A 27,386-nucleotide genomic window follows, 5' to 3' on the forward strand; every position below is an offset into this window, starting at 1 on the left:
GAGATACCCTTCTCCAACAGAGAGAAAACCTTCCCTGGAACTATAAAAAGCCTCTCCGTTAAGGTGAACCAAATCAGTTACCAAACGGTTAGCGAGAAAACTAAAACCTGGACTTTGAAACCATGAGCCAAAAACAATCACGAGACCAATGCAATGAATACGTAAAAATTTACAAGTCAGTTAATTCAGACCGACACATGAATAGAGACATCATAATACTATTATATCTACCATAATGTCATCAATATAAGCTAAAAAGTTGTATTATAAGGAAAAAGTCAGAAAAAAATATATATATAACTCAATTATACATATACACCAGAAAAAAAAGCGCAATCAATTTCGCACAAAGTTTTTCATACTAGGAATGGGACTTTACAGAAAAATAGCTGGCATCTAAGGCCTCTATATTCGGGTAGATGGGAAGGGCTAAAAATAGCCTAAAACTATCCCTAAACCTAAGTGAAGAAATGTTATGTTTTAAAAAAAACATTTACATAATAGGACTTCAAGATGCAATGAAAAAGATGTGAATAATTCTCTTACAAGTTCAGATATTGTATAGAATTTATACAGAATTCAAGACATAAATTTTTTTTAAGAACGCAAACTGTAGTAATAATTTGCTGTTCTTGTGATTTTATAATGTGGTACATTTGGCGGAAATGTTTGCACACCATAGAAAAGAGAATCTTACAACTTATACAACTGACTTGCTCTTTCATTTCCAGTCGGAGAATCGGGACAAATATATTCTATAATTTTTTAAGATTATTTAGATTATTACGTATTGATGCCAGCCTTTTTTATGTTTATAAGTCAGTAATCTTAAGGAACAAGGGTGACAACATCCATAAGTAGCGAAGCACAAAAATTATGGATGGATATCAGGAAAAAAATGAACTTTATTGCAGTTTCTATCTCAAATAGGAGTAAAGAAAATCATGAAAACATAAAAATCTAGGAATCGAACTAGCACCCCAACCAATAAGCAAATCTCAATAAAACTTGATAAAAGTATGCCTAATATGAAAGTATTCAATCCCTAAAAAAATTTCAGCAGTCTATGTTGAATAGGAGTTAAGAAAATCATGAAAACTTAAAAATGTAGGAATCGATCCAGCACCCCAACCAACTGACGAATCTTGATAAAACTTGGTGAAAATATGAAGACTCTTAACATAATTAATACCTGAAAATTTCAGCTCTCTATCTTTAATAGGAGCCGAGAAAATCACGTTTCTCCCTTTCTGTCTCAGACGGAAAGACGGACGGACGGACATTTCGAATTATAGAGTAGTTTTGCTACTAATAAGACAATAAAGTTAAATTGATGTACAATACATCCCCAATGATGACAAAAATTATCCCTACAGTAGATTAAAATTTGGTTTAAATCATTTTATTTCCCTAGTAAGTTGGTAATCGAATGATCAAGTAAACAGAGAAATTTCCTAGCTAAGTGAATGAAAATTTAAAAAAAATAAGGGGGGGGGGGAGTTTGTACACTTATAGGAAATGAAATTCAGTACCAAAGTTTGGGAAGGTCGTATGGGCTTGTTTTTAAAGTTATCAACCTAATTTTTTTGTAGGCTCTCTTATATGACTTGATATACACGGAAAACTTTGAAAATTGAATTTCAGTACTTTCCTTCTAGGGGCTTGTGGAGCAAGAGACCCCCAAAACACAAAAATATGAGTTCTGACCTTATTTTTAAAGTTATCGACCTGATTTTTTCTTCCTAATACTTTTTTTACATACCCGAATCAACGAACCATTACAGATTTTATTTTGGGACTTTCCTTCTAGGGGCTTGTGGAGCAAGAGACCCCCAAAACACAAAAATATGAGTACTGGGCTTATTTTTGACGATATCGACCTGATTTTTTTTTATAATACTTTTTTAACTTAACCGAATTAACGAACCATTACAGATTTCATTTTGGGACTTTTTCCTTCTAGGGGCTTTTGGAGCAAGAGACCCCCAAAACACAAAAATATGAGTACTGGGCTTATTTTTGAAGATATCAACCTGCTTTTTTTTATATAAAAATAATATTTAAACATAACCGAATCTACGAACCATTACAGATTTCATTTTGGGACTTTCCTTCTAGGGGCTTGTGGAGCAAGAGACCCCCAAAAATCATAAAAATATGATTTGTGGGCTTCTCTTTTAAGATATCAACCTTATTTTTTTATATAATAAAAAAATACTATTTTAAAATAACCGAATCTACGAACCATTACAGATTTCATTTTGGGACTTTCCTTCTACGGGCTTGTGGAGCAAAAGACCCCAAAACACTAAAAATATGAGTTCTGAGCTTATTTTAAAAGATATCAACCTGATTTTTTATATAAAAATACTATTTTAACAGAACCGAATCTACGAACCATTACAGATTTCATTTTGGGACTTTCCTTCTAGTGGCTTGTGGAGCAAAAGACCCCAAAAACACTTAAAATATGAGTTCTGGCCTTATTTTTAAATATATCAACCTGATTTTTTTAGGAACAATTTTTTTAACATAACCGAACTAAGAAACCATTACAGATTTCATTTTGTGACTTTCCTTCTAGAAGCTAGTGGGGCAAAAGACCCCCAAAAAATATTTTTAAAGATATTGAGCTTATTTTTTTCATGAAAACTTTTTCACATGTTTGAACTAGGTAGCCACTAATAATTTCATTTTGGCACTTTCCTTTTAGGGGAAAGTAGGGTAAAACACCTCCAAAACAAAATAAATTGAGTTCTCAGGTTATCTTAAAAAATAAGCTCAGAACTCATATTTTTTAGTGTTTTGGGGGTCTTTTGCTCCACAAGCCCCTAGAAGGAAAGTCCCAAAATGAAATCCTTAATGGTTTCTTAGATCGGTTAGGTTAAAAAAGTATTATTTTAATAAGATCAGGTTGATATCTTTAAAAATAAGCTCAGAACTCGTATTTTTATTGGTTTTGGAATCTTTGCTCCACTAGCCCCTAGAAGGAAAGTCCCAAAATGAAATCTGTAATGTTTTCTTAATTTGGTTATGTTAAAACAGTATTATTTTTTAAAAATCAGGTTGATATCTTAAAAATTAGCTCAGAACTCATATTTTTAGTGTTTCTGGGGTCTTTTGCTCCCCAAGCCCGTAGAAGGAAAGTCCCAAAATGAAATCTGTAATGGTTCATAGATTCGGTTATGTTAAAATAGTATTTTTATATAAAAAATCAGGTTGATATCTTAAAAAAGAAGCCCACAACTCATATTTTTATGATTTTTGGTGTCTCTTGCTCCACAAGCCCCTAGAAGGAAAGTTCCAAAATGAAATCTGTAATGGTTCGTAGATTCGGTTATGTTTAAATATTATTTTTATATAAAAAAAGCAGGTTGATATCTTCAAAAATAAGCCCAGTACTCATATTTTTGTGTTTTTGGGGTCTCTTGCTCCACAAGCCCCTAGAAGGAAAGTCCCAAAATGAAATCTGTAATGGTTCGTTAATTCGGTTATGTTAAAAAAGTATTATAAAAAAAATCAGGTCGATATCTTCAAAAATAAGCCCAGTACTCATATTTTTGTGTTTTGGGGGGTCTCTTGCTCCACAAGCCCCTAGAAGGAAAGTCCCAAAATGAAATCTGTAATGGTTCGTTGATTCGGGTATGTTAAAAAAGTATTAGGAAGAAAAAATCAGGTCGATATCTTTAAAAATAAGGTCAGAACTCATATTTTTAGTGTTTTGGAGGGTCTTTTGCTCCACAAGCCCCTAGAAGGAAAGTACCGAAATTCAATTTTCAAAGTTTTCCGTGTATATCAAGTCATATAAGAGAGCCTACAAAAAAAATTAGGTTGATAACTTTAAAAACAAGCCCATACGACCCTCACAAACTTTGGTACTGAATTTCATTTCCTAAGTGTACAAACTCCCCCCCCCCCCCCCCTTGTTACATAAACTGGAGGACCTTCAGTTATAATATGCTTAAACGGTGGTTTGGATACAGAAAAAATTCTAAGAATCCAAAGGGTTAATAAAAACAAGCATAACATCATCCATAAAACCGCAGTTCCAAAACTCAGTCGGGTAAACGAACACAGGCTAAACTTAAAATGAACCTTTTTTTCACAAGAATCTTAATGCAAAAATTTAAATAGATAGGAAGATTTTAATATAACTATAATTGTAGAAAAAAAACGTTTGTCCCCCTTCAAGTTCTAGTATTTGAGAATATATGAGAATGAGAAAAAGAAATTGAACGTTTTCATTGAAATTTCAATAACTACTTTTGAAGATAGAAATCTTATTCAACTTTTACACTCAACTCAGAGTGGTATAAAAATAGTAGAACAGAACATACAGAGTTTTTGTTAGTTTATTACTTTTAACTTAGGACCAAAAGGCGTCAAAACGCAGAAATAATTTTAAAATCGTAGGAGATTAAACTGTGACCAATATCAATTTTTAATAGGCCGCAACCCAAATAGTGAAAACTTCAAAGTTACAAAAATAAGAAAGGCAGCAATCCAAAGTCGATTTTTGCAAACGCATAACAAGCCAAAAATTCAATTTCTGATAAAAAATGGACATTTAAGCTTAACGAAATCTGAGCTTTTAATTAAAGAAAAAATGCATAAACATAAGCTAACAGGGCAAATAACTGTGCAATAAATTTCTATTTAAAAAAAAACATTCCTATTTTACTATCCTTTTTCTCTATTAAGTTTATTCTCGCAAAGATTTGTGTCAAACTTTTTTGTATGAAACTTTATGATTATTAAAGTTTGACAGTAAAAGTGTTAATCAAGAGAGAGAGAGAGAGGGTTGTCAGTGTGTCTTCTTTCATATATTTATAAAGAAGATTATTTCATTATTTTATAATTTAACTTTCCTTGACTTAATATGCATCACTCACAGCTCTTAAGGGATAAAACAATGGACGATAATCTAGGGATCTAAAGGGATAAGACAATGGCCAATAAATTGATATACATCCCCAATGATGAAACACAACTAAATAACCAACCAATCAAAATACGATTAAAGCCCCCAGAGTTGTTGAGCCAATAAATATAAGAAAATTAAATATAAAACTTTAGGGACTAGTGTAATAAACAGTCCAATGTTCCCTCCCCCCCCTTATGTAAACCCCATTACACCTGCAGTAGATTAAATATACTGGTGGAAAAGTTGGAACACCGAAAGTTTGTAAAGAATAAATTAGTCCTAAAGTTAAGATAACACAACACACTTTGATTCTAAATAGCTTTTCAATAGTTTTTAAAAGTAGGTACCTATTGCAACAAAAAAAGAAAAAAAAAGATAAATTAAGTGTTTTTTTTTAGCAATAAAACATTATTTTATACCTTTTAAATTATTTAAATCACACATTTAAAACATAATTGCTTCAACCGTTGCTTTGCAATAACAAAAAAAAACTTTATTGTTTTTTAACAAAAGGGATATTAAGAGTTTTAAAAATAACAAAAAAGCAGGTAGAGTATTTTTTCCACCGTCTTGAGAAACCAAGTAAAACCCGGCTTTCATGATAAGAAAAAGAGTTAATATTAAAAGAATGAATTTAACGAAACCTTGTTTTTTCATTATGTAAAAAAAATTTTAATGAATAAAATATGTAGATGGATAAAGCTTAAAAATTAAATAGCCATTGCGTTGCAAATTAATCCGAAACGCAAATTAGTACTTCTACATTAAGTGTAAATTGCTTCGGCCAATTAGTGTTTTAGGATCTTAAAGAAGTAGCGGATTTCGTAATTTTTTCACGTCATAGCTTTTTAGTCCACAGAATTAGGAAATTGGCTAGAAATAGGAGAAAAGCTACAGTGAAAATACGACGAAACCGCTACTTCGTTTTCTTTCCATTATCAGTGGTTTTTTTAATCTTTAATTAATGTGCGAATTGTGTTTTGAGTCATAAGGCTATCAGACTAATTTTGGACTAACTGCGACTACAATAAGTCGGCTAATATTTTTACATATTTCCATTATTAATAAATCCAATATGTAGAACAAAAATGCATATTAAATATTGTCCACAAGTTTTGCTAAGAATAGAATTAACATGACGTCACACTATTAAAGGGGGATTCATTTGTCAGAATTTTGTGGGATGTGGTTTATTTTAAAAAGTAAAAAATTCTAAATAATTTATTGATATTCTTTCTTTGTGCGTTATACCTGCCTATCGAATTAATTTTCTTAATTCATATTATTGTTCAAGACGCATAAGAACAGTTCTTAAAATACCTACTATTTTTGGAGTAAAAATACATAAAAATCTTGACATAAGTCGCAGAACCTCCTACTTTTTAAATTAACACATTATTTTTTGTAATTTTTATTTTTAGAGAATTTGTCCCTATCCTAATGTATGGTTATATTGGTTTTAATTCTATTCATTATCATGTTACAAAGAAATATACGTCAGAAATCATTAACCTGTATTTTTTATTCTTATACTTATTACATTTTTTTAAAATATTTTTTTGTTGCTGGAAATTTTCGAAAAAAGAATGGATGAACTGCGACTGGAGATTTTTTAATAAAAGCTACCGGCTGACTTCGCTATAGGTATAAATCAGGGTTCTAAAGGGATAAGCCAGTGGCCGACAAATTAATATACATCCACTGTGATGATACACAAAATTACACCTATTTTAGGTTAAAATTGGTGGTTGAAACGTTTAAACACTCAACTTAATGAATCAACCAATCAAAATATAAGCAAAGTCCCCAAAGGTGTTCAGCCAGCGAATAAGATTAATAATATCATAAAACCTTGGAACTAGAGTAAAAAACAGCCAAATGTCCCCTCCCTCCCTGCATATAAATAGAATGATTACAAAACCATACATGTAACTATACCCAATCCAACTGACCCATACATTTTAATAAGTTAAACATAGAGATAAATCCTTTTCACACATTATTATATTTATTGTTAAAACATTGTATTTTATTAGTAGGTTGAATTCAAATAAATATAAAAACCAACCTGATTTTTGAGAGGATGTTTCAGCTAATTCTTGTTCAGGCACATCCTAGAAGAAAATATAATTCTTTTATATAATGTAGTACACTTGTTTTGTATATTGGGAAAGATCTCGCAAACCGCCAAACCGTAATGGTTTTCCTTTACAATATTTCAAACAAATAGGCTTAACCACACTGAATAATAAATTTAGAAATAAAAAGACAACTGGCGATTTAATTGAAACTTAAGAATACTTATCATTTTTTTAAAAATTAAGTTAAAAGCAGATTATAGTTAACAAAAGTGTAGCTATGACAAAGATAAAATATGAATGCAAGAAAAATAATGTAATTATTACCTGCTGAGTTTCAGATACAATATTATCGTCCTGTTCCCCATTTGGTAATGTCTCACCATCTAAAAATAAGAAAATATATGATAAATTTGAGGATAAATAAAATATAATGCTATTATTTTTCTAACACTAGCGGTTACGCCTCTATTATCTAGGGGCTCTGTATTCGCAAGAACACGGTGAGCTAGAAAATTAGCTTAAAACCATCCCAAGACTTAAACCAAAAAATTAAATATCCTAAAACCATCACAGAACCTAAATGAAGCTCTAAATAGATAACCCAACCGGTTCAGTGGTTATTGAGATCTTGAGCTTCGAGCCTAAATCTTTGAAGTTTTATTTACATTTACAGTAAGTGCATGTACTTCTAGTACACATAAAAAAAGGAATAGATTCCATGTCACCTAGTCTTACGTTATAAAAGACAACTAACACATTCAGTGGCGTGCGAAGCACTTTGTCTAGGGGGGGGGGGGGCATTTTGAAGATTTTGTAAAATTTTGCCCCCCCCTAAATCAAAGTGCCCCGGGGGGGGCACTTTGCTTTAGGGGGGGGCATTTTGATTATATTTACTAATTTTAAATAAAGGCGTTTTAAGGGGTGGGATTATTTGATTATGGGCCTTCTAGTCCTTATCCCTTCTTCCCCATCCCTATTTCCCATTTATATCCCCCATCTCTCCCCCCCCCATCTCTTCTCCCCCATCCCTTTTCCCCACCCTGCAATGACCGAAGGGAAAGGAGCTAGAAAGCATCTTCGAAAAAAAAGTACAGAAGATAATTTAACCTTCCCCCCCCCCCCCCACCACAAAACATTTTTTATGGGTAGAAGGGGATGTTATAAAATCTCAGCAGGAAGGATGAATAACCCCATTAAAAAAAAAATTTTTTTGGGGGGGGAGATAAAAACACTCATTTTGGAAATAATTTACCAAAAATTAACCTAATATGTAAAACTGATTTTAAATATTTCTTTATTGTATGAAAACAAGGATGACAACATCTTTAAGTAGCAAAGCACAAAAAATCATTAATAAGAATACAGACAAGTAGATTTAAAGAGCATCTGTTGAAATAAATATATATTTTAGGTAGAAAAAGTCACAAATCCTTTTTCCTGTATGTTGTGTGATGACAGTCAAAGTAAATTACATACTGGATGCTCGAAACAGCAAGAAATTTTATTTTTTTTAATATTATAATCCACAAAAAAATTTATTGTACCATAAAAACCAAAGATACAAAGAACTATGTAAAAAATATAAAAAATTACTTGTCCTTTCAATAACAGATATAAAAATCTCTTAAAAATATGGAAAACTATGGGGTATAGTCTCTTTTGTGGCAACGCCTCTTAAGGGGCATTTTGTCGTATATTCATAGTAGCTTTTAATAGGTTATTCTAGGTTAAGTTAGGTCGGGTGATTTCTCCGCAGGGTTAGGCAATTGGCCCCGCAAGAGCTATAAATAGGTGAAAAGCTACTGTGAAAATACGACGAAATGCACCTTAAGAGGCAATGTCGCAAAAGGGACTATACACGAAATTTAAAACATACAAAAATAGCCAAAAACGTCCTGAAAAGCAGTCCGACCTCCATGAATTTTTAATAGTTAATTATACTCCAAAATGATGGGAATGTTAACATCAAGTTTTAGCCTTCTATCTTTAATTGCAGTTGAAAAAATCACATTTCCCCCTTAGCATTACGTACTGACAGCCATAGTAAATTATAGAGAAGCTAAAAAGTTATATCAACATATCCTACCCTCTTTAAATGGCACTTTAAAACTCTGTTAATTTTTTATTAAGTGGTGTTTCCAAGGATTTATAAGGGCAGTGCATGAAGCGCACCTAAAAATATTTACTCCCCCTTTGAACTAAAATCAATTAAAGACAACAAGAGTTGCATATTTTATCAAGTTAGGAATATAGAGTGTAGTTAGTTTTAAGGGTTTTTTAATGAAAATTGCCATAAAAAAAAACATGTCTTTTTGTAAGGGTATGTACTATGTACACAAAAAAAAATGATAAACTTATCCTGAAAATAATATGACATCATATATAGTTATTAATTTAGAGAGACATACTGTGTTGAGAAAAAGGCGTTTTGATCGCTATGGGGGGGGGGGCGATTGCCTCAAATGCCCCCTTTGGTTCGCACGCCACTGAACACATTATATAACCCCAACCCCATCATTTAAGAAAAAAAAACCCGTAAGATTTCTAACTTCATTACACTTTGATATCAACAAAGCAGGCACATTATTTACGAAAAAAACATTTTTCTGCATGAGGTCTCAGATTTTGATAAAAACTTCCAGTCCCCTTCATTTGGTCATAAAACTAAGGGCTGGGTGATTTTTAACCTTTTTAATCCATTTAAAGTCCGATTTTCGCGCATTTTCTCACTGTGGTGTTTTCACAATGAAAAAAAGGCATTTTTTCATGATTTTCAAGTTTAAAATTTTTATATTAATTTTTAACTTACATACATGTTTTATATATCAAATTAATTCCCCAGATGGGTACAATATAGAATTTGTCTTTAAAATCACAAAAATCCTAAATTAAAGGGTGTCCCAAGAAAAATGTCAAAACAGGTTTTTTAAACTTTTGACACTGTGAGGAAACGAATTTTGCCCATTTCTTGCCTTAAGAGTGAATATCATCCATTTTACAACACATATGAAGTAAATTTGGCGTGGTAACTCCAAATTTGGACACCTGAGAAATTTTTGAAACACCCTGTAAAAGTGATTTTTGCGTCTGTAGAGCTAAAAATTAGTTCAAATTGATTATTTTTTTCAAATTAGCATACAAAGTATCTAAGTATGTTAGGCCATAGTGTTTTCTGACCAGATTACAATTTTTAAATTTTTTTGGACACCCTGTATTTTCAAAAAAATGAGAAAATTTTGTTTTGTTCTTTTAAATTTTTTTTTTCTTTTTTTAAGTTACCTAAAACTGTCATATAGATACAGATTATGAATAATAACAATAATATTTGCCTATTTTACAAATTTACACACTTTGTGGACACCCTGTGCATGTTTTTAAAAAATGGTGGTTTTTGCCCCTTTTTTGGGGGAAGGAGTCGTTTTAGGACTAGAGACTATTTCTTCATTTTTGTACTACTCTTTAAGGCACATAATTTGCTATTTATACATCAACCGCCTCCGGCGAGCCGTTTTGCCATTATTCACCGCCAAAGGCGGAATTTTGACCTTTTTTACCGTTCTCGAGGTTTTAACGGGCATTTTTGGTAAGAAGGCATTGATTTATCAAGATCACTCTGAAATACTTTTATGTAGACTATTTTATTTACTAAATTTCATGTGAAGTAAAATTTTTTGTATATCCAACCCATTTTTGTCAAAAGGAATTTTAAATGGACGTGATTTAAGTTTCTTTAATTACTAATGTTATATCTATTATTAATATTATATTCACTTCATTCACTTGTTTTAACAATTGAAATCCATCTTGACGAAAAACGTTTTGTCCGTCGTACTTTTTGTTCGACAAAGTAACTCATGCAAAAAAGACTGTAAATCTTACTGTCTTGCACGTATCTTACACACACCCATACAGATCTTTATACACTGCAAACTGTTCTTTGTTTAACTCACTAAATATGTTACTCGCTAATTGTTGCTACGCTTCTTATGTAAACATTAATTGTACTTTCAGAAGTTTTTGTAAATATTTCTAAAGAGAAACAAGATTAATGTAGAGATTCAGTAAAACCAAGTGTAAAGTACATTTAAAAACATCTAAGAATGCTAAAAATTTATATATATATAGCATCCTATAGACAAGAAAAATCTAAATAGAAATGAATTTCAAAGCTTTTAATGTTTTTTATTAATTTCAAAATCTTGAAGTTTACGAAATATTATAACACAGTTCTAGATAGAGAATATGGACGCTTAAAGCGGCAATTTTCCACTAATCGCCATTTGAACACACTAAACCTACACCCCTCATCATTAAATGTATGTATGAAATAGACTAAAGAATTATTATTTTTTTTTAATTGGAGGGCGGGAAAGGTTATTTTTGATCCACAAATCGATTCTAGGAAATTAACCTTTAAAGTTTAAAGAACCTTAGCTATGCACACTAAAAGAAGCCTTAAATATGTAGATTATCTAGCAAATTGCATTAAATCCAAAACTTAGTCCCTCAGTTTATCCCACTATACTAATATACCTTTGAATTGAATTCTAGAACTTTATAAACAAATTAAAAATAAGATGAGGTACTTTTTAAAACAATGTACTTTCAGATAATATCAAAACAAAAAATCTATTCAGTTTTTATTTAATTCGATGATCACTTGATTAAATACAAGCAAGAGGATGTCTATCTGTGTGTGTGTGTGTAGCGAAGGATCTCGCTAATTACTGTGAAGCTTTTCATAAGTCCAGGTATGGATTTTAATAATTTTGTTGAAAGATACCACCACCTATTTTTTAGCTTTAGCATAATGTGTATTTTACCTTTCGAAATTTAGAAAAATTTTGAGTAGAAAAGCTTTTAAGTGACACCCAATAAACTTTTCTAATTAGAAAAAGGAATGTTGGGATAAGTTAATAGAAATGATCTTAACATTTCAATAGGTATCTAATAAGCACAAATTCTGCTTGAAGTATAACAAAAGATTGTGTTTTGGTTAGATTGTTGATGGGGTTTCCATCAAAAAAATCCCTGCCTCAAAGCATTGTAGATAACTAGAAAAAGGAATAGTTATTAATTGCATCGTATTATAGCTGCTTCCCGTGGTTAGTTAAATAAAAATATAAGATTAAAACCAGTTTTGTTAAACCCGAGGAGTCGAATGCCAGCGCCAACAAAACTAGGTTTAATTTTATGATTTATATTTTAATATTTCAAAAAAAATTGTCTTTAAAACCATAGTATACACGATTTTAAGTGTAGCTAAAAACCGGTTCTAATCCGACGGACATTAATCGTTTTACCATCTTTCATTTACCAACCCCTTTGTTTAAAAATTCTTAGCTGACGGTGACTAGAGATTATAGGAAATAAAACTTTTTTCCTTATCTAACAAAAAACTAACTTTTACTCTTTTAAAGAGAACATAGATGATAACATCTTAAAAAGTGAAGTTTAACTAAAGCCTTAAAAATAAATTAAATGCAATATTCTGATATGAAGAGACATATTACCGAAAGTAATTATAGAGATGCTACGCTATAAAATCAATATTTAATATTAAAGCGAATTAGCCTTAAAAAATCAAGTTGAGTGTAAAAACACATAAGTAATACATTATATATTTGGAATATTGATAATATTACAGGAATTCTCATGAAAAGTTTTTAATCGATAGGTCAATTACAACCAGACAAAATAAACTATCAGACGGACACTAAATGATTAAAAGCTTGGCTCTATCAAAGGTAAAATACTCTGGGGAAAACTGTTTTCAATAAAATCCTAAACATTGATTGCTAACACATTAAGTACATTTTAGTTCTTATTTGAAAAGCAAAATTTCTTTGAAAAACATTTATTTGTAAGAACTGTTATACCTTTTTATCAAACAAAATGGTTAATACTTTGTATCAGCATAATTTGTAATTTAAAAAAAACAATGGTAATGTGTAATACCAACCTATACAAAACGCTAACATAAGAACCTCCAAAAACGTAAAAAAAACTAATGGAATAAAACACTCCCCAAACCACAAATTCCTTTATAAATGTAAATAGATTAGGTTCAATTAAAACTGTTTTTTTTTATTATATTCAAGTGGCCCTTCAAAATAAACAACAAAATAAATAACAAGGATGACAACATCCATAAGTAGCGAAGCTTAAAAATTATGGATGGACATTCGGAAACAATGAACTATAGAGAAAATAATAAAAAATTTAAATCTAGGAATCGATCTAGCACCCCAATTAATTGACATATCTTAAAGAAACTTGGTGAAAATATAAAGAATGGGAACTTATTTAATTCCTGAAAATTTCATGCGTCAATCTTGAAAAAGAGCCGAGAAAAATACGTTCCCTTCAAAACGTTTCAAACAGACATACGGACGGACATGACAGGCTGACATTTCAAATTATAGAGTAGCTTCGCTACTAATAACAACTGATTAGATTATTTAGAAATAAGATATTTTAGAAGAAAATATTATTTACCAACAATTAAATAGGTAAGTATAATATATAGGCTTCCTAATCTGAGACATTAATTGCAAAAAAAAAATACCTTCATACGTATCAATTTAAATAGGTAAAAAAAGCAGAAAAAATAGTTGTAGTTTCGAGTTAATAAAAGCAACATAAAAGTTGCAATACAATTAATGCAAAGTTTCATTAAATAGCATAACCATACACTATCTTTTATCTTCCAAAATCTATATAAAAAAAAATATTTTCAACTTAAGTTATTTTGTAAAACAATTTGTTTTTCAAACTTTTTTCTCGACAAACACTGTTTATATTTTCTGTGCTTTTATCTCCGCACAGGTGTTGTATAATAACTAATATAACTGCATTTTAGTATAGCAGCAAAATTTCTACCTACAGGTCAAGGCTACTAAATCTACTGAGTTTAATAACCACGTTATCTCATTCGTTAAATAAACAACGTTGGGTACTTTCACTTCAACTAATAATTTTAGTCTAAAAAAGTTGTAACCTAATTTTTCATTATTTGGGAGGATGTACTTCAATTTATCGTCCATTGTCTTATCCCTTAATTCTTTGACTTCTTCCTATCTTCTAATTTACCCTTATATTTTCTAATTGCTACCTATTGTGTTTTTTGCAAATTTGAAGCACAATGTGGAAGTGTAGAACGTCCATATAAAGAAATAATAACATCTCTCTCTCTCTCTTGTGTGCAAAGATAAGGGAAACAGAGATAGATCAATTTGGGAATAATTAAACTTTTATATTCTTAAGATTCTTTAATTAAGTATTAAAGGCCAACAATTCTTCCATTAGGTAGGTCCATGTTTTGTAACGGTTAGCAATGATAGTAAATTTAAGCCCGTCAGAATATTATTATGTCCTTAAAGATTCTTGTAACAATGAGGTATAATCTTGATAGATTATTAACATGTGAGAATGCTCTTTCTAATATCCCTATTTGCAAAGTACACAAAGATATAAAATATGTCACAAACAAAACATTACAAAATCCCTTTCTACAAATTTTGCTAGTCTAGTCTTTTTGCAATTACAGGATTGGTCAAATAGTAATTTTCTTTTTTTTGGTCTGATATTAAAGATCTCTGATATAACTGGTCTGAATGTGTTACAAATTCTAGGTAAGCTTTAAAATTGTCCCAGAATGGTTTAAGTCTATTTTTCTAATATATCTTACCTTTCCCTAAACACTAGGGACGAAGCAAAATTTGTAGCTACTCACTATCTGTACACCAAAAATCAAATAATCTTTAGTTTGTCAGCTTCGCTTAAGTTCCTTATAATTAAAGTGGATGAATAAAATGCTAAGATTCTGGAATGAAACTTAGAGACCAAACTCCTTTTGAAGTAGACTTGGTTTATTTGCACACAGAGATACTTAAAATATTCCATTAAACTCTCAACTATTATATTAGCAATTTTAGAAAAATAATTTTAATTAGAAATATTTTTAATCCTTATTAGAACTACATACTACGTAGTTAATTCTTACATTATAGGAACGCATTTTTTACCCCCTTGAACTTAAAAATAAGGAAGTGTTAAAAAGGGTTGGGGAATTTAAATCCAGGGATCTAAAGGGATAAGACAAAAGCTGATTACTTGATGTACAATACATCCTTGATGAAGATACACAAAATTACCCACTCTTTAGTTTACAATTAGTGGTTGAAAAGTTTGGACACTTCAATTAAAAAACTATCCAATCAAAATTCTATAAAGTTGTTTAGTTAACGTTATAATGAAACTTGAGTAAAAAACAACCCAATGTCCCCTCCCTCCCTGTGTATGCATTTACTAACCTGTATGTTGAATAGGAGACAATGATCTGACAGGAGTTGATGGGATAATATTCAAGGAGGGGATACTTAACCCACTTGTATTACAGTTGGAACCTTAAATAAACCATAAGTAATTATTATTTAAGCAGGGGATACTTAACCCACTTGTATTACAGTTGGAATCTTAAATAAACCATAAGTTAACTAATATTCAAGAAGGGATACTCAACCCACTTGTATTACAGTTGGAACCTTAAATAAACCAAGGTTAACTAATATTCAAGCAGGAGATACTCAACCCACTTGTATTACAGTTGGAACCTTAAATAAACCATAAGTTAACTAATATTCAAGGAGGGGATACTTAACCCACCTGTATTACAGTTGGAACCTTAAATAAACCATGAGTTAACTAATATTCAAGGGGGGATACTTAACCCGCTTGTATTACAGTTGGAACCTTAAATAAACCATGAGTTAACTAATATTCAAGGAGGGGATACTTAACCCACCTGTATTGCAGTTGGAACCTTAAATAAAGCATGAGTTAACTAATATTCAAGGAGGGATACTTAACCCACCTGTATTACAGTTGGAACCTTAAATAAACCATGAGTTAACTAAATTTCAAGGAGGGGATACTAAACCCACTTGTATTACAGTTGGTACCTTAAATAAACCATGAGTTAATTAATATTCAAGAAGGGATACTTAACCCACTTGTATTACAGTTTGAACCTTAAATAAAGCATGAGTTAACTAATATTCAAGGAGGGGATACTTAACCCACTTGTATTACAGTTGGAACCTTAAATAAACCATGAGTTAACTAATATTCAAGGAGGGGATACTTAACCCACTTGTATTACAGTTGGAACCTTAAATAAACCATGAGTTAACTAATATTCAAGCAGGGGATACTTAACCCACTTGTATTACAGTTGGAACCTTAAATAAACCATGAGTTAACTAATATTCAAGCAGGGGATACTTAATTCACTTGTAATACAGTTGGAATCGTAAATAAACCATTAGTTAACTAATATTCAAGCAGGGGATACTTAACCCACTTGTATTACAGTTGGAACCTTAAATAAACCATAAGTTAACTAATATTCAAGAAGTTATGTAAGAAGTTACAATAATAAAAATACAAAAGAACAGTTTTCTAGGGGGATTCATTAAAAAAACCATCCCATTTGTTACACAGGAAAAAAAGGAGGGGGGGGGGAGTTATATTCTATTAACACCCAACAATGAACGTCATTGATTCTTGATTTATATTCCAGTATAGTTTCGAAACCGATAAATTTCCCTTGGATTAGAACCAGTTCTCAGCCATACTGAACAAATCATGATTATCCTCAAATAACAGACAATTTTCCACGAATATTAAAATAAAATTCTAAAATTAATACCAGTTTTAATAGCTCGGGGTAACAAATCTAGATTAAATAATATATTTTTTATTTTTACATCCACGGAAAGCTGAATATAATAAGATGCGATAAATAACTTTTAAAACATTGAAATTACCTTCAGCCATCTCAATATCAACATCATTACTCAGAGAAACATCATTCTCCTCGATCACACAAACGTTAGGCTGCTCTTCTGTCACCTAGAAATAATTTTAATAGAATATAATTTATATTATTGGTGGAAAAGTTTGGACACTGATAATAGGTACCAGCGTTTTGGAGCCGGAGCAGCAACATTTTTGGTGGAGCCGGAGCCGTATTTTTCGTTAAAAACGGCTCCGGCGCCAGATTAGCTAAAAATTATTTTTTAAAGTAATATTATTATTTGGCAACGGTCTATTTCCATATAATAATCTGAAAAATTATTGTTACTTAACAAATAGACACACATCCTTCTACTTTTATATAGCTTTAATCAAATAAAAGCAAAATATTTTATATTATTTATTTTATTTTATCAAATTCAATAATGAACAAAATTTGATATTTTAATTTTAAGGTAGGAGCCGAAGCTGGAGCAGGAGCCGGAGCCGTATTTCCAGATAGGGCTCCGCGGAGCCGGAGCCGCATCAAAATTAAACGGCTCCGACACGCTGGTAGGTACAATCCAATGAGGATTTAATTAATGTCCCAAAAGTATTAGGGCCAACAGATGAAATCGTGCATACAAAATTTTAGAACCAGGAAAAGGAAATGAAATTCATCATTTAGCAAATGGGAATAGAGATCTGATCAAATAGTATTTATTTATCGCATCGTATTATAAACAGCTTTCTGCTGATATAAAATGTACAATTATAAGTTTTTAACTATTTTTGTTAGTCCGCGATGCTAAATGCACAAACCTGTTTTTAATATAATGATTGTACCTACATTTATATTCGTAGAAAACTGGATATAATACGTTACTATACATAATTTTTCCGTATGGCTTATAAACGGCTCCAATCCAGCGGATATTAATCGGTTTCGAAGCCATACTGAAATATATATTACCTGGACAGGAGATCTTTCTTTCAGGGCAGGTGAACTGGTTACAGATGGCTCGGAACTTTCTTCCTTTGCCTAGGACAATAAATACATGTAATAATTTAAAATAGAAAAAACAAACGTTTTGTAATCAAGATTGATTAATTAAATAAATACATAAGAATTTTGGTAATATTCTTAGAACCATTATAACTATTTTATAATTTTCTTTGGGGAGCTTTCAACTAGTTCTTTACCTAAACAATGAACTATCAGTTAAAATAAAAATAAAGTATGCAGAAAAAAATCTCACCTTTGGTGGTTCTGAATCTGACAACTTTAGGCCTTCAATATTTGGTGTTATGCTCGTTTGGTTGTCAGAATTTTGGTCATGGGTTTCAGTAGGGGTCTGAACATTGAAAACATTTATTTTTTTGCTGATTTTTCTTTAACATTGTTTAGAATTAACCAAAAGAGAAAGAGAGAAAAACAAAAAGATAAAAACAGAAAGAAAAAAAGAAAAAGAAATAGAGAAAAAGCGAGGTAAGAGATAAATAATTAAAATTAAAAGAGGAAAAAAACGCGAGAAAAAAAGAAAAATATAAAGAGATAGAGAAATACTAAATGTGTGGTAACTTACTACTGAGAAGGGCGAGAGGGGATAATAGAAAGTAATTTTTACTGTTGCCCAAAGTTAAAAAAGAATGATCTCTTAGTCTTTACCAAAGTTTCAAATTTGGGAAAATATAATAACATGAAGTACAATTATATTAATTTAATTTCAATTTAAGATAAGCTTCTTCAAAATTGAGAGAAAAAAACAACAATTTAAGTTTAAAATTTGTAAATAAAAAGAAATGATAAATGCAAAGAAAGTACTTTGTATTCTTAGTATTTTGGTGAAATATAATTCGTGGATTTCTTTTACATTCTCTTTTCTAGGTTATTTAATTATAATAATCTAAAGAGAGAATATAAAGCGTCACAGGGAAATTATTTCTAATATTTATAAGCGCATAATTCTAAACAATATTTTGAATCATGTTAATAATTAAAACATTTTTAAATTTCAGACAACCATCCCCCTATTACTAAAAGACGCAGCTTTTAAAATTTTCATGGGTGGCGGGTGAGGAAATTAACCTCAACCCAAAAGTTCTGCCATTAGTTGGCTCTAAGATATGAACACAAAATAACAGTTTTATTTGTTATTAATAGAAATCCTTTTATCTATTGTCTGCTGTCCTTAGAATTCCTTGAAAGTTACTGTTTGATAAACTATGTACTTTATTGGGGCCAAGGCATAACCTTTCATTTTATGCAGGAATCATTCCATGCGGTTCTGGCTAAGTTTATAAATAATTTTAATTAAAAGGGGGAGTTTTACGAAATACCTTTGAACTTAATTTAGTGAACCGCATATTTTGTGCTAGTTAATGGGTTAAACTATATTTATATCTATAATACAAAGTAGAACGATGTCTGTCTGTTTGTTTGTTTGTCTGTCTGTCTGTCTGTCTGTTTGTAGCGAAGGATCTCGCTAACCGCTGAACCGATCGGGTTCTCCTTTGCAGGGTAGCTTCTCATAGGCCCCGGGATGGTTTATAACTATTTTCTTGGGGGGGTTGGACACCCCCAACCCCCAAGAAAAATAAAAATCCCCCCCCCAAAAAATATTCAAATTTCTTTTTAAAACTAAAATTAAAATAGTGGGGTCGACTAACCCCCCCCCCCTAAACAAAAAAAATTTCCCCCAAAGAAGTTCTTAAACTTCTTTTTAAAATCTAAGATACGAAAAATTGGTTTCGTCAAAACTCTTGGGGCAAAGCCGCTAGTAACATATATTTGAAAGAATTTCAATTTTCTACCATATAGTTTTGAAAATATCAAGATTTGAAAATAGTCTTTTTGCGATATATGCAATTTAAAAAGACGATTTCCAAGTCTTAATATTTTAAAAACAACGTGGTAGAAAATTGAAATTCTTTTAAATATATGCAATATAAATGTAGTTTAACCCATTAACCAGGAAAAAATGTGCGGTTCATTAAATTAAGTTCAAATGCCTTTCGTGAAACTACCCCTTTAATTCCTTTTGACACAATCTAATATTACTATTTTTAATACAGATGTCATTTACAATAAAAAAAATATTCTATAAATATATGTAATTTTGCAACGGCTTAATATATTGGATAAAAGAAACAGATGAGAAAAAAATCTGTATTAATAATGGGATTTGAAATCTTATCATTTTTTGTTAAGAATTTAATTAATTTTAAACAAGAATTTAAAATTAATATTCCGTATCATTAGAATAGATTAATATTTCAATCTTAAACAAACGAACATGGGAAAGAAAGCATGAAAAACGTTGTGCTACACGAGTTGCTTAGTTATATCAAATGGTACGTACATTTTTTTGTATCTAACGTAGCCGTAACACTAAAAAGTCGTAGTTTATCATTGTTAAAATAAAAAATATTTCTATTATATATCATTTAGTACATAAGTACTTTAATACAGGATAAAAATTCAGCATTTATAAGATCTGTTACGTAAAACTTGCATATCAGTGGATGAAAACTTAATAGAATCTAAAGGATGAGACAATGGACGATAAATTAACATGATGTACACCCCGGGCTCGAGCAAAGTTCCCACTGTCATTTTTGGTGGAAAAGTTTAACCACTGCTAGTTTGTACAAACCAATAAAACTTTTAAAACTAAGGAAAGAGAGGACGTGAATATAAAGCTAAAACAATTGCTGTCAGTATAAATGTTTCGTGCCTGGTTGGGATCAAAATTGGTGAGGCTCTGTTGGTCTGCACTGGGTGTCTTCAGCATAAATCCTTGGTTGGTGTCTGTAAGCTCGAAACTAATACTCTCAGGTCCATTCTCAGTGCCCACGTCGCCTGCAATAGAATCTAATTGATAAGATGATTGGTAAAATACAAGGAGGGAGGGGACACTTGTCCCAAAAGTTTCCAGTCACGTTTTCTTCACTACTTTGGGGACATTCAATGAATTTTGATTGGTTGATTCATAAAATAATCTTTAGATCCCTGGGGCGTCGTAGCTCAGGGGTAACGCACAGAGTTGCAGCGGTGAGAATTTTAGTTCCATGTCCCGTGTGGGTACTCGAATTTCTAAGTCGCATTATATTTTCTAGGGAAGCTTTCTATTCTGGCCTTAAAATAAAGTTGATACGCACTCACAAAAAAATTACCTTATAAAAAACAGTTTTTTCTCAATTGAGAGGGCCTCTCGTTTAAAGGGGCAAATCTACTCAAAAATGACCCACTGAAACTTGTAGCTAGCTAAAATAACGACCCCCAAAATCTTCTTTACCACATCCCCTCCCTCCTACTGGATGAGCGAACACCCAATAAGTGATGTCCATGTTAGCAACCTGAATTGACGACAATTCTTCCCCTCTCATTAGTCATAATATCCATCTTTATCCATATTACTAATGTATTTATCTTTTAAAAACATTTAAACTGTACAATACATACATATAATATTTAAACATGTAATGAAAAACAATTATCGATTAAATATAATTAAAACAAATTAATTCTTAAGTAAATATTTAAAGTATACCTATTAAAATAAATATTACCTGGTACTTTTTTATTAACAATAAAGACTATCTTTCTATAAGAACCCATATAATAAAGTAAAAGGATGTTTGTCTGATTGTTTGTACCGAAGGATCAAAAATCAATTTTTTTTAATTTGAACGCAACATAGAAATCGCAAAATTCTTTTTAACTTTTTCTTTTAAAATTGGCCTTCGAAAATCAAATCTCCTCTTCTCAAGTTCCCCTAAAGGCCTCTAGGGGCGTAGCCGCTAGTCTCATATAAATTAACATGCAGTGAAAAAGAAGCTCCTATAATAATAACAAAGTAAAGAACCATTTTGGTTCAGTGGTTTGCGAGATCCTACGGTACAGACAGACAAAGATCCTGTAACTTTTATATAAGGATGACAACTGTTGTTGTTGTTGTTGTTGAGGATGACAACTTACCATTGACCCTGTAATTATTTTGAACATCACCATCAGTAAGAACTAAAGTATCACTATTTCCATCCAACTCAGGTTTGCCCTAGATTAAAAATATTTTTCTCGTATTCATTCGAATCCGTTGGTTTGGAACCGGTTCTCATCCATACAAAAAAAACGATGTCTAGCATCGTATTATATCCAGCTTTCTACGAATTTAAAAAGCACCTCGGGGCTAAAAAAACTGGTTTTAATCTTTTATAATTGTACATTCTATATCCGCGGAAAGCCGTTTATAATACGATGCGAGAAATAACTATTATCCTACTTCTTCAACAAATAGGCTTCCAATTATTGCATAGATTGGAAAAACTTGAAAATACGACACAAAAAAAGACAAACATAAATCCAATTTGGGAGATGATAAGATTATGCAAAGAAGCAGGGAACAATAAAAAGTATTTCTAAAAACTTTTTAGAGACAAATAAATGTTTTTTGAGATCCAAAGGGTCATACAAATGACGAGAAGACATTATTTTTTTCTAATTGGTAAGATGACAAAAAAAACACATGGGCATGTCTTTTTTCAAACAGGCATAAAAAATATATTAAAAAAATAGGAACAACGAACAATCTATTTTATTTGATACATTATCACTATTGACTAGTTTCTCCATAAGATTAAGATAATTACCTTAGGTCAATCTTTCATGAATTTTAAAGAATTGACGATTGGTTGAAGTATACCCCCAATTATAAAATTTGCAATTATTAAGCATTTACCTTTTCAGTTTCACTTCTTTTCGTGGCCAACAGTGACAACTGATCCGTGATCTGATCCACAGAGGTCAGGTGGTCATTGTCCATCAGCTGATCACCAGCGGTCACGTGATCATTGTTTTGGTCAATCAGCTGTTCATTGTTGTTGTGGATTGGGGGATTTTCTTTGGTTAGTAGTGCCTCACCGGCCTCCATGGTTTCATTCACTTCTAAAATATTTCAAAATAAACCTCAACTGTCTTCTATAATGAAGGACACAACATGCATATAATGAAATAACACGTAATGATATGAAGAAAAATAGAATAATATCATTTACATTTCGTCTGTACTCCTATGCGTGTCTCTAGGGGGATTGGTCGAAGGAGGTCAGGAAAAAGGCCTAAAACCACAAAAAAAAACATTTATAAAGCAGTTCTTTAGCTTCAGACAAACAAAACTAAAATAAAAATACCAAAAAAAGGGGGGGGGGGACTTCTCTAAAACAGGGACAAATATCTTAGGATGATTGATAAAACTTCTGAAAAAAAGCTTGAAAAAAAGAACCAATACAAAGCTACTTAAATAATTGTAGACTATGTAAGTAAGACCCATCCACAAATTATTATTAAGAAATTTTTCAAACTTTCATTAATGTAAAAAGACTCAAAAATATCTAAAAATACCTTCTTGTGTGGTAATGTATAGAGAACAAGTAAATATGCTACTTTTGATGATACATTAAGAAATAAACTGTAACGTTAAACCCTAAAATATTTTGTAGGTCTTACTACTGTGCATCCAGCTATTTGAGTATTTAAGATTTCAATACCTGGAATCGCATTTGGAGAGGGTGAAATATCTTCTAGATTAACAATTTCAGCGTCCTGAAAAAAAATTTAATTACACAAATTATTATTTAGAACAAGCAAGACAAATGAAATGAACAAATGTACCTAGTGTAGCAGCTATGTTCCTATAATAATAGTAATTTTGCTTAATTAAATGCAGGGGTGTATATTCTGCAGAAGATTTATTTTTTTTCCCCTGCTACAAAATTTTTTATTTTTCTTCCCCCCCTAGTTTTTTCTCACCAAGTAGGGGGAAAATGGAAAAATATTTAAAGAACTCTATATTTAATTTATTTTATTCCTCCTACCACACATTTTTAAATTTTTTTTTCACCACCAGCCTGATTCCCCCCTCGGGAACTGGAAAAAATGTTTTCAGTTTTCTTAATTTTTACATTTTTTTTCCCTCCAACCACTTATTTTTTATTTCCCCCCCCCCCCCCTGAGCAGGGGATCCCATGTAAAATATACACCCCTGATTAAATGTAATTCTATTTTAATATTCTGGACATTCCTTCCACCCCAAATACATGAAGGGAAGCAATCATACCCAACCAAATCTATAAATATTCATTTCAGTATTGTTTTGTTTGCCTATAAATAAACGTGTATAAAATTACCCTGGGTTATTTGGGTTGAAGCAAAGCTTCTCTATAATCTAGACATTCTAGACATTAGTCAATATGTCGTCGCTCACGCTCATCACGCTAGATGACGACGCATTTAATTTTCAACTACAGTATGCTTTCAATAATGGCAGAAAACCAGTTTAAAACTTATTTATTAGGAACTTTCTAATAATGATTATAATATTGCTACGATTTCTAAAATGTACCTTATTGTTTGATATTAAATAGGACAATTCTAAATTGCCGAGATCAACGATATAACAAGCATATAAAGATCATCATTAGGACAATGCTGAATGAGAAAGGAGAAAAAAAAGAGCAAGAAAATTTGACAGACCATCTGAATTATCAGTTAAGTAGCTTTGATACAAAAACTTACCAATCAATATTAATATAACTGTCAATATAAACTTTTTTTGTACTTTACAATTTACATATATATTCAAACTAATTTATTTTATTAATAACGAATAATTTTTCGATATTATTTTTTTGGTCATGTTAAAAATGTCAATCAAGTCTATTCATAACAAAACAAATAGACTGAAATAACAGAACAGTACTTGTAAATTTATAATGTCATAGCAAAATATTTGAACAAATAATTGGCCGTCTATTTTAATTGAGACATTACAAAGAGTTGCTTTCCTGTTCTGTAACAGGGTTGTTAACCCATAACCCAACCCAAAAACCCAAACCAGGATTTTTTGTACATATGTTATAAAAAAAACAGCGGGTATATTAGGTTTTTATAAGTTTTATATTAAGTTAGTAGTAAATTTAGTAAATTATAACATGTTCCTAAAAATGTTTTTACATTTATTTGAATATTTTCTATAACTAGAAATTAGAAATTGGAATTCTAAAGAAACTTTTAAAAATAGATAAATAAATTCTTTCTCTTCTGTTTTGATCATAATTGTATGTATATACCAATAATTTTTCATGATTATATATTGTATTTTAAAACCATTTACTTAACATTTCTAAAAACCCGGGTTTGGTCAAACTTTTGATTAAAAATCATATCAGTAGTTTTTCTCCTATATACCTATAGCCTAAGCGAGGGGGGAGGGGGAGGGTCTAACCCTGCGGGGCAATCTTTAAATTTTACCTTACCTAAAATAACGTATCAAAAGCTACTGTGAAAATACGATGAAACCTGCTACTTCATTTTCCTTCCACGATCCTAAATTTTTTGTGTATAAATCAATCCTAATTCATATGTTTATTGATATGTTATGTTATGATATACGGCTTTCTAAAAATAATCTTTTCTTTTTATACATATTGGTATAAGTTTGTAGCCAAATTGTCATAAAACTAATCATCAATATGTATTGATTTTTTAGAAGCGTATCTACTCTATAATGTTTTAATGAAAATATCAAAGTTATAAGTCAATAGGGACTGGTAAAATTGAATATCCAATTAAAAATAATAAGGTATTTGTTTGTTTGTTTCTTTAGATCTTGCTAACCACTGGATTGATAATAACTAATAACTTAAAGCTTTACAAATTCACTTGGGATAATTTAGACTAATTTTATATCGAACTCTTAGTCTTAAGGTGGATTTGGGCTATATTTATTATCATCCTTTAAAAATACAGAGCTCAATATGCTAGGTGAGATGTCTCTAGGGGCGTAGCAGCTTGCATAAAATAAAGAATCTATGAAAAAAAGAAAAATATTTTCCTTCTGAGTAGGTAGATAGTAAATAATTATTAATATTTCGTAAAACAATATTTAGACTTAATTAGTAATACTACAGATTAATCAAAAGAACAGAAATAAACAAAAATCTAATAAGGTAATATTTCCTAATTGGTCACTTTAATTCGTTTTTTTTTGGTGAACATTCCCCGACGTCAATAAGTATCCTTTTTATAACCTGTATGTCCAGTGTGCAATTGTGTAAGGTGATTCTTTGAGGATGTGTTTACAATTTCTCATTTTAATTTGATCAATAAGCAAAGACTTTATAGCAATTAATCTTTCTCTGGTAATAGGATGTTGTCATCCTTGTTTTCTAATATCGTACAGAAATAAGAGACATTTGAACTCAAAACATCACTAAATTAACTTTGTCTGTTCGCCTCGAATCATTGCAATTATTTAATACACTTAAATTAACTTATCTAAATTTAATTTTATTTTTTCAAAATCAATGTTAGCTCACTGTTATCAATGTCTAATCTAAAATATGATCAGATCATGTTAACATTTTTCCAGACAATTATATAATCGAGTACAGCTACTCCATATTTACTGAATGTCCGGAGTCAGATTGAACCGTTACTTCAAAAAAACAAACATTTTATTTTATTTTTAAAATATCAAGACTTGAAAATCGTCTTTTTCTATTGCATATATCACAAAAATACCATTTTCAAGTTTTGATATTTTAAAAACTACGTGGTAGAAAATTGAATTTATTTCAAATATTTGCTTTATAAATGTAGTTTAACACATTAACTAGGAAAAAATATGCGGTTCACTAATTTAAGTTCAAATGCATTTCGTGACCCCTTTTATCTAGTTAAGAACAAAATAGACCCTGCTGCTGCAGGGTTAAGATAAATTTTACTAAAATATTTGCAGTCCTAGCAATATTGTAGCAACACCCTCTTAGTATGTTTTCCTGTGTTAGAAGAGAAAAAAGTTTATAATAATCAAATATTGGATTTCATGTTAGGAAATAACCTATCTAGTACACACAACTCGTGTACATCAGTAAGGGAGGGGACAATGGGCTGTTTATTACATTAGTCCTTCAAGTTTTATGTATACGTTTTCTTATTCCCTGGCTTAACAATTTTTGGGTCTTAAAATGTATTTTGATTGGTTGGTTTATTAAGTTGAGTGTCCGAACGTTTCAACCACTAATTGTAAACTACAGAAGGGATAATATTGTGTATCATCATTGGGATGTACATCAATATATCGGTTATTGTCGTATCCCTTTAGACCCCTGGGTGTACATTCATTTACGCATATCATTGCAAAAGCATAGTGGTCCATATTTGCAATATTATATTTGAGGGATTAGACAATGGATAAACTGATATATATCCTCCTCTATGATGATGAACCCTCTGCTAAAAAGTTTAATCAACCAATAAAAATCCTATTAAATAGAGTATGAAGCACATTTTGTCTCTAGCAAAGGATCTCGCTAACCGCTGAACCGATATGGTTCTCCTTTACAGTAAAACATCTTATAGAACCAGGGAAGGTTAGTAACTATATTGGGGAAGGGTATCTTCACTTTCCCAAAGGAACTCGTTTCAATTAAAAGCAGTACCAGTTTTTTTTTCTCTGGAAATCTTGAGCAGAAGTGAATTGACATCCACGCCTACTTCTCAGTTATTAATCTATGGACAC

At 30.9% G+C, this 27,386-nt stretch overlaps 1 protein-coding gene across 4 annotated transcripts in view; it reads right to left on the bottom strand.

The window, feature by feature from the left end:
* LOC145328781 (uncharacterized) overlaps positions 1-27,386 on the bottom strand; it is a 77,731-nt gene that overhangs the window by 8,710 nt on the left and 41,635 nt on the right. For all 4 annotated transcript variants that reach the window (XM_080172637.1, XM_080172635.1, XM_080172638.1 and 1 more), the window contains exons 23-32: positions 23,353-23,407; positions 22,545-22,750; positions 21,785-21,863; positions 20,541-20,665; positions 18,063-18,158; positions 17,777-17,845; positions 16,836-16,920; positions 15,321-15,413; positions 7,330-7,388; positions 6,993-7,038 (exon numbers count right to left, since the gene is read on the bottom strand). In XM_080172637.1, the coding sequence (XP_080028763.1) occupies positions 6,993-7,038; positions 7,330-7,388; positions 15,321-15,413; positions 16,836-16,920; positions 17,777-17,845; positions 18,063-18,158; positions 20,541-20,665; positions 21,785-21,863; positions 22,545-22,750; positions 23,353-23,407 (913 nt within the window). The remainder of the gene's footprint in view (positions 1-6,992; positions 7,039-7,329; positions 7,389-15,320; positions 15,414-16,835; positions 16,921-17,776; positions 17,846-18,062; positions 18,159-20,540; positions 20,666-21,784; positions 21,864-22,544; positions 22,751-23,352; positions 23,408-27,386) is intronic.

The sequence above is a fragment of the Acartia tonsa genome, chromosome 9, assembly GCF_053477335.1.
Source record: "Acartia tonsa isolate MP-2025a chromosome 9, ASM5347733v1, whole genome shotgun sequence".
Classification (NCBI taxonomy): Eukaryota; Metazoa; Arthropoda; class Copepoda; order Calanoida; family Acartiidae; genus Acartia; species Acartia tonsa.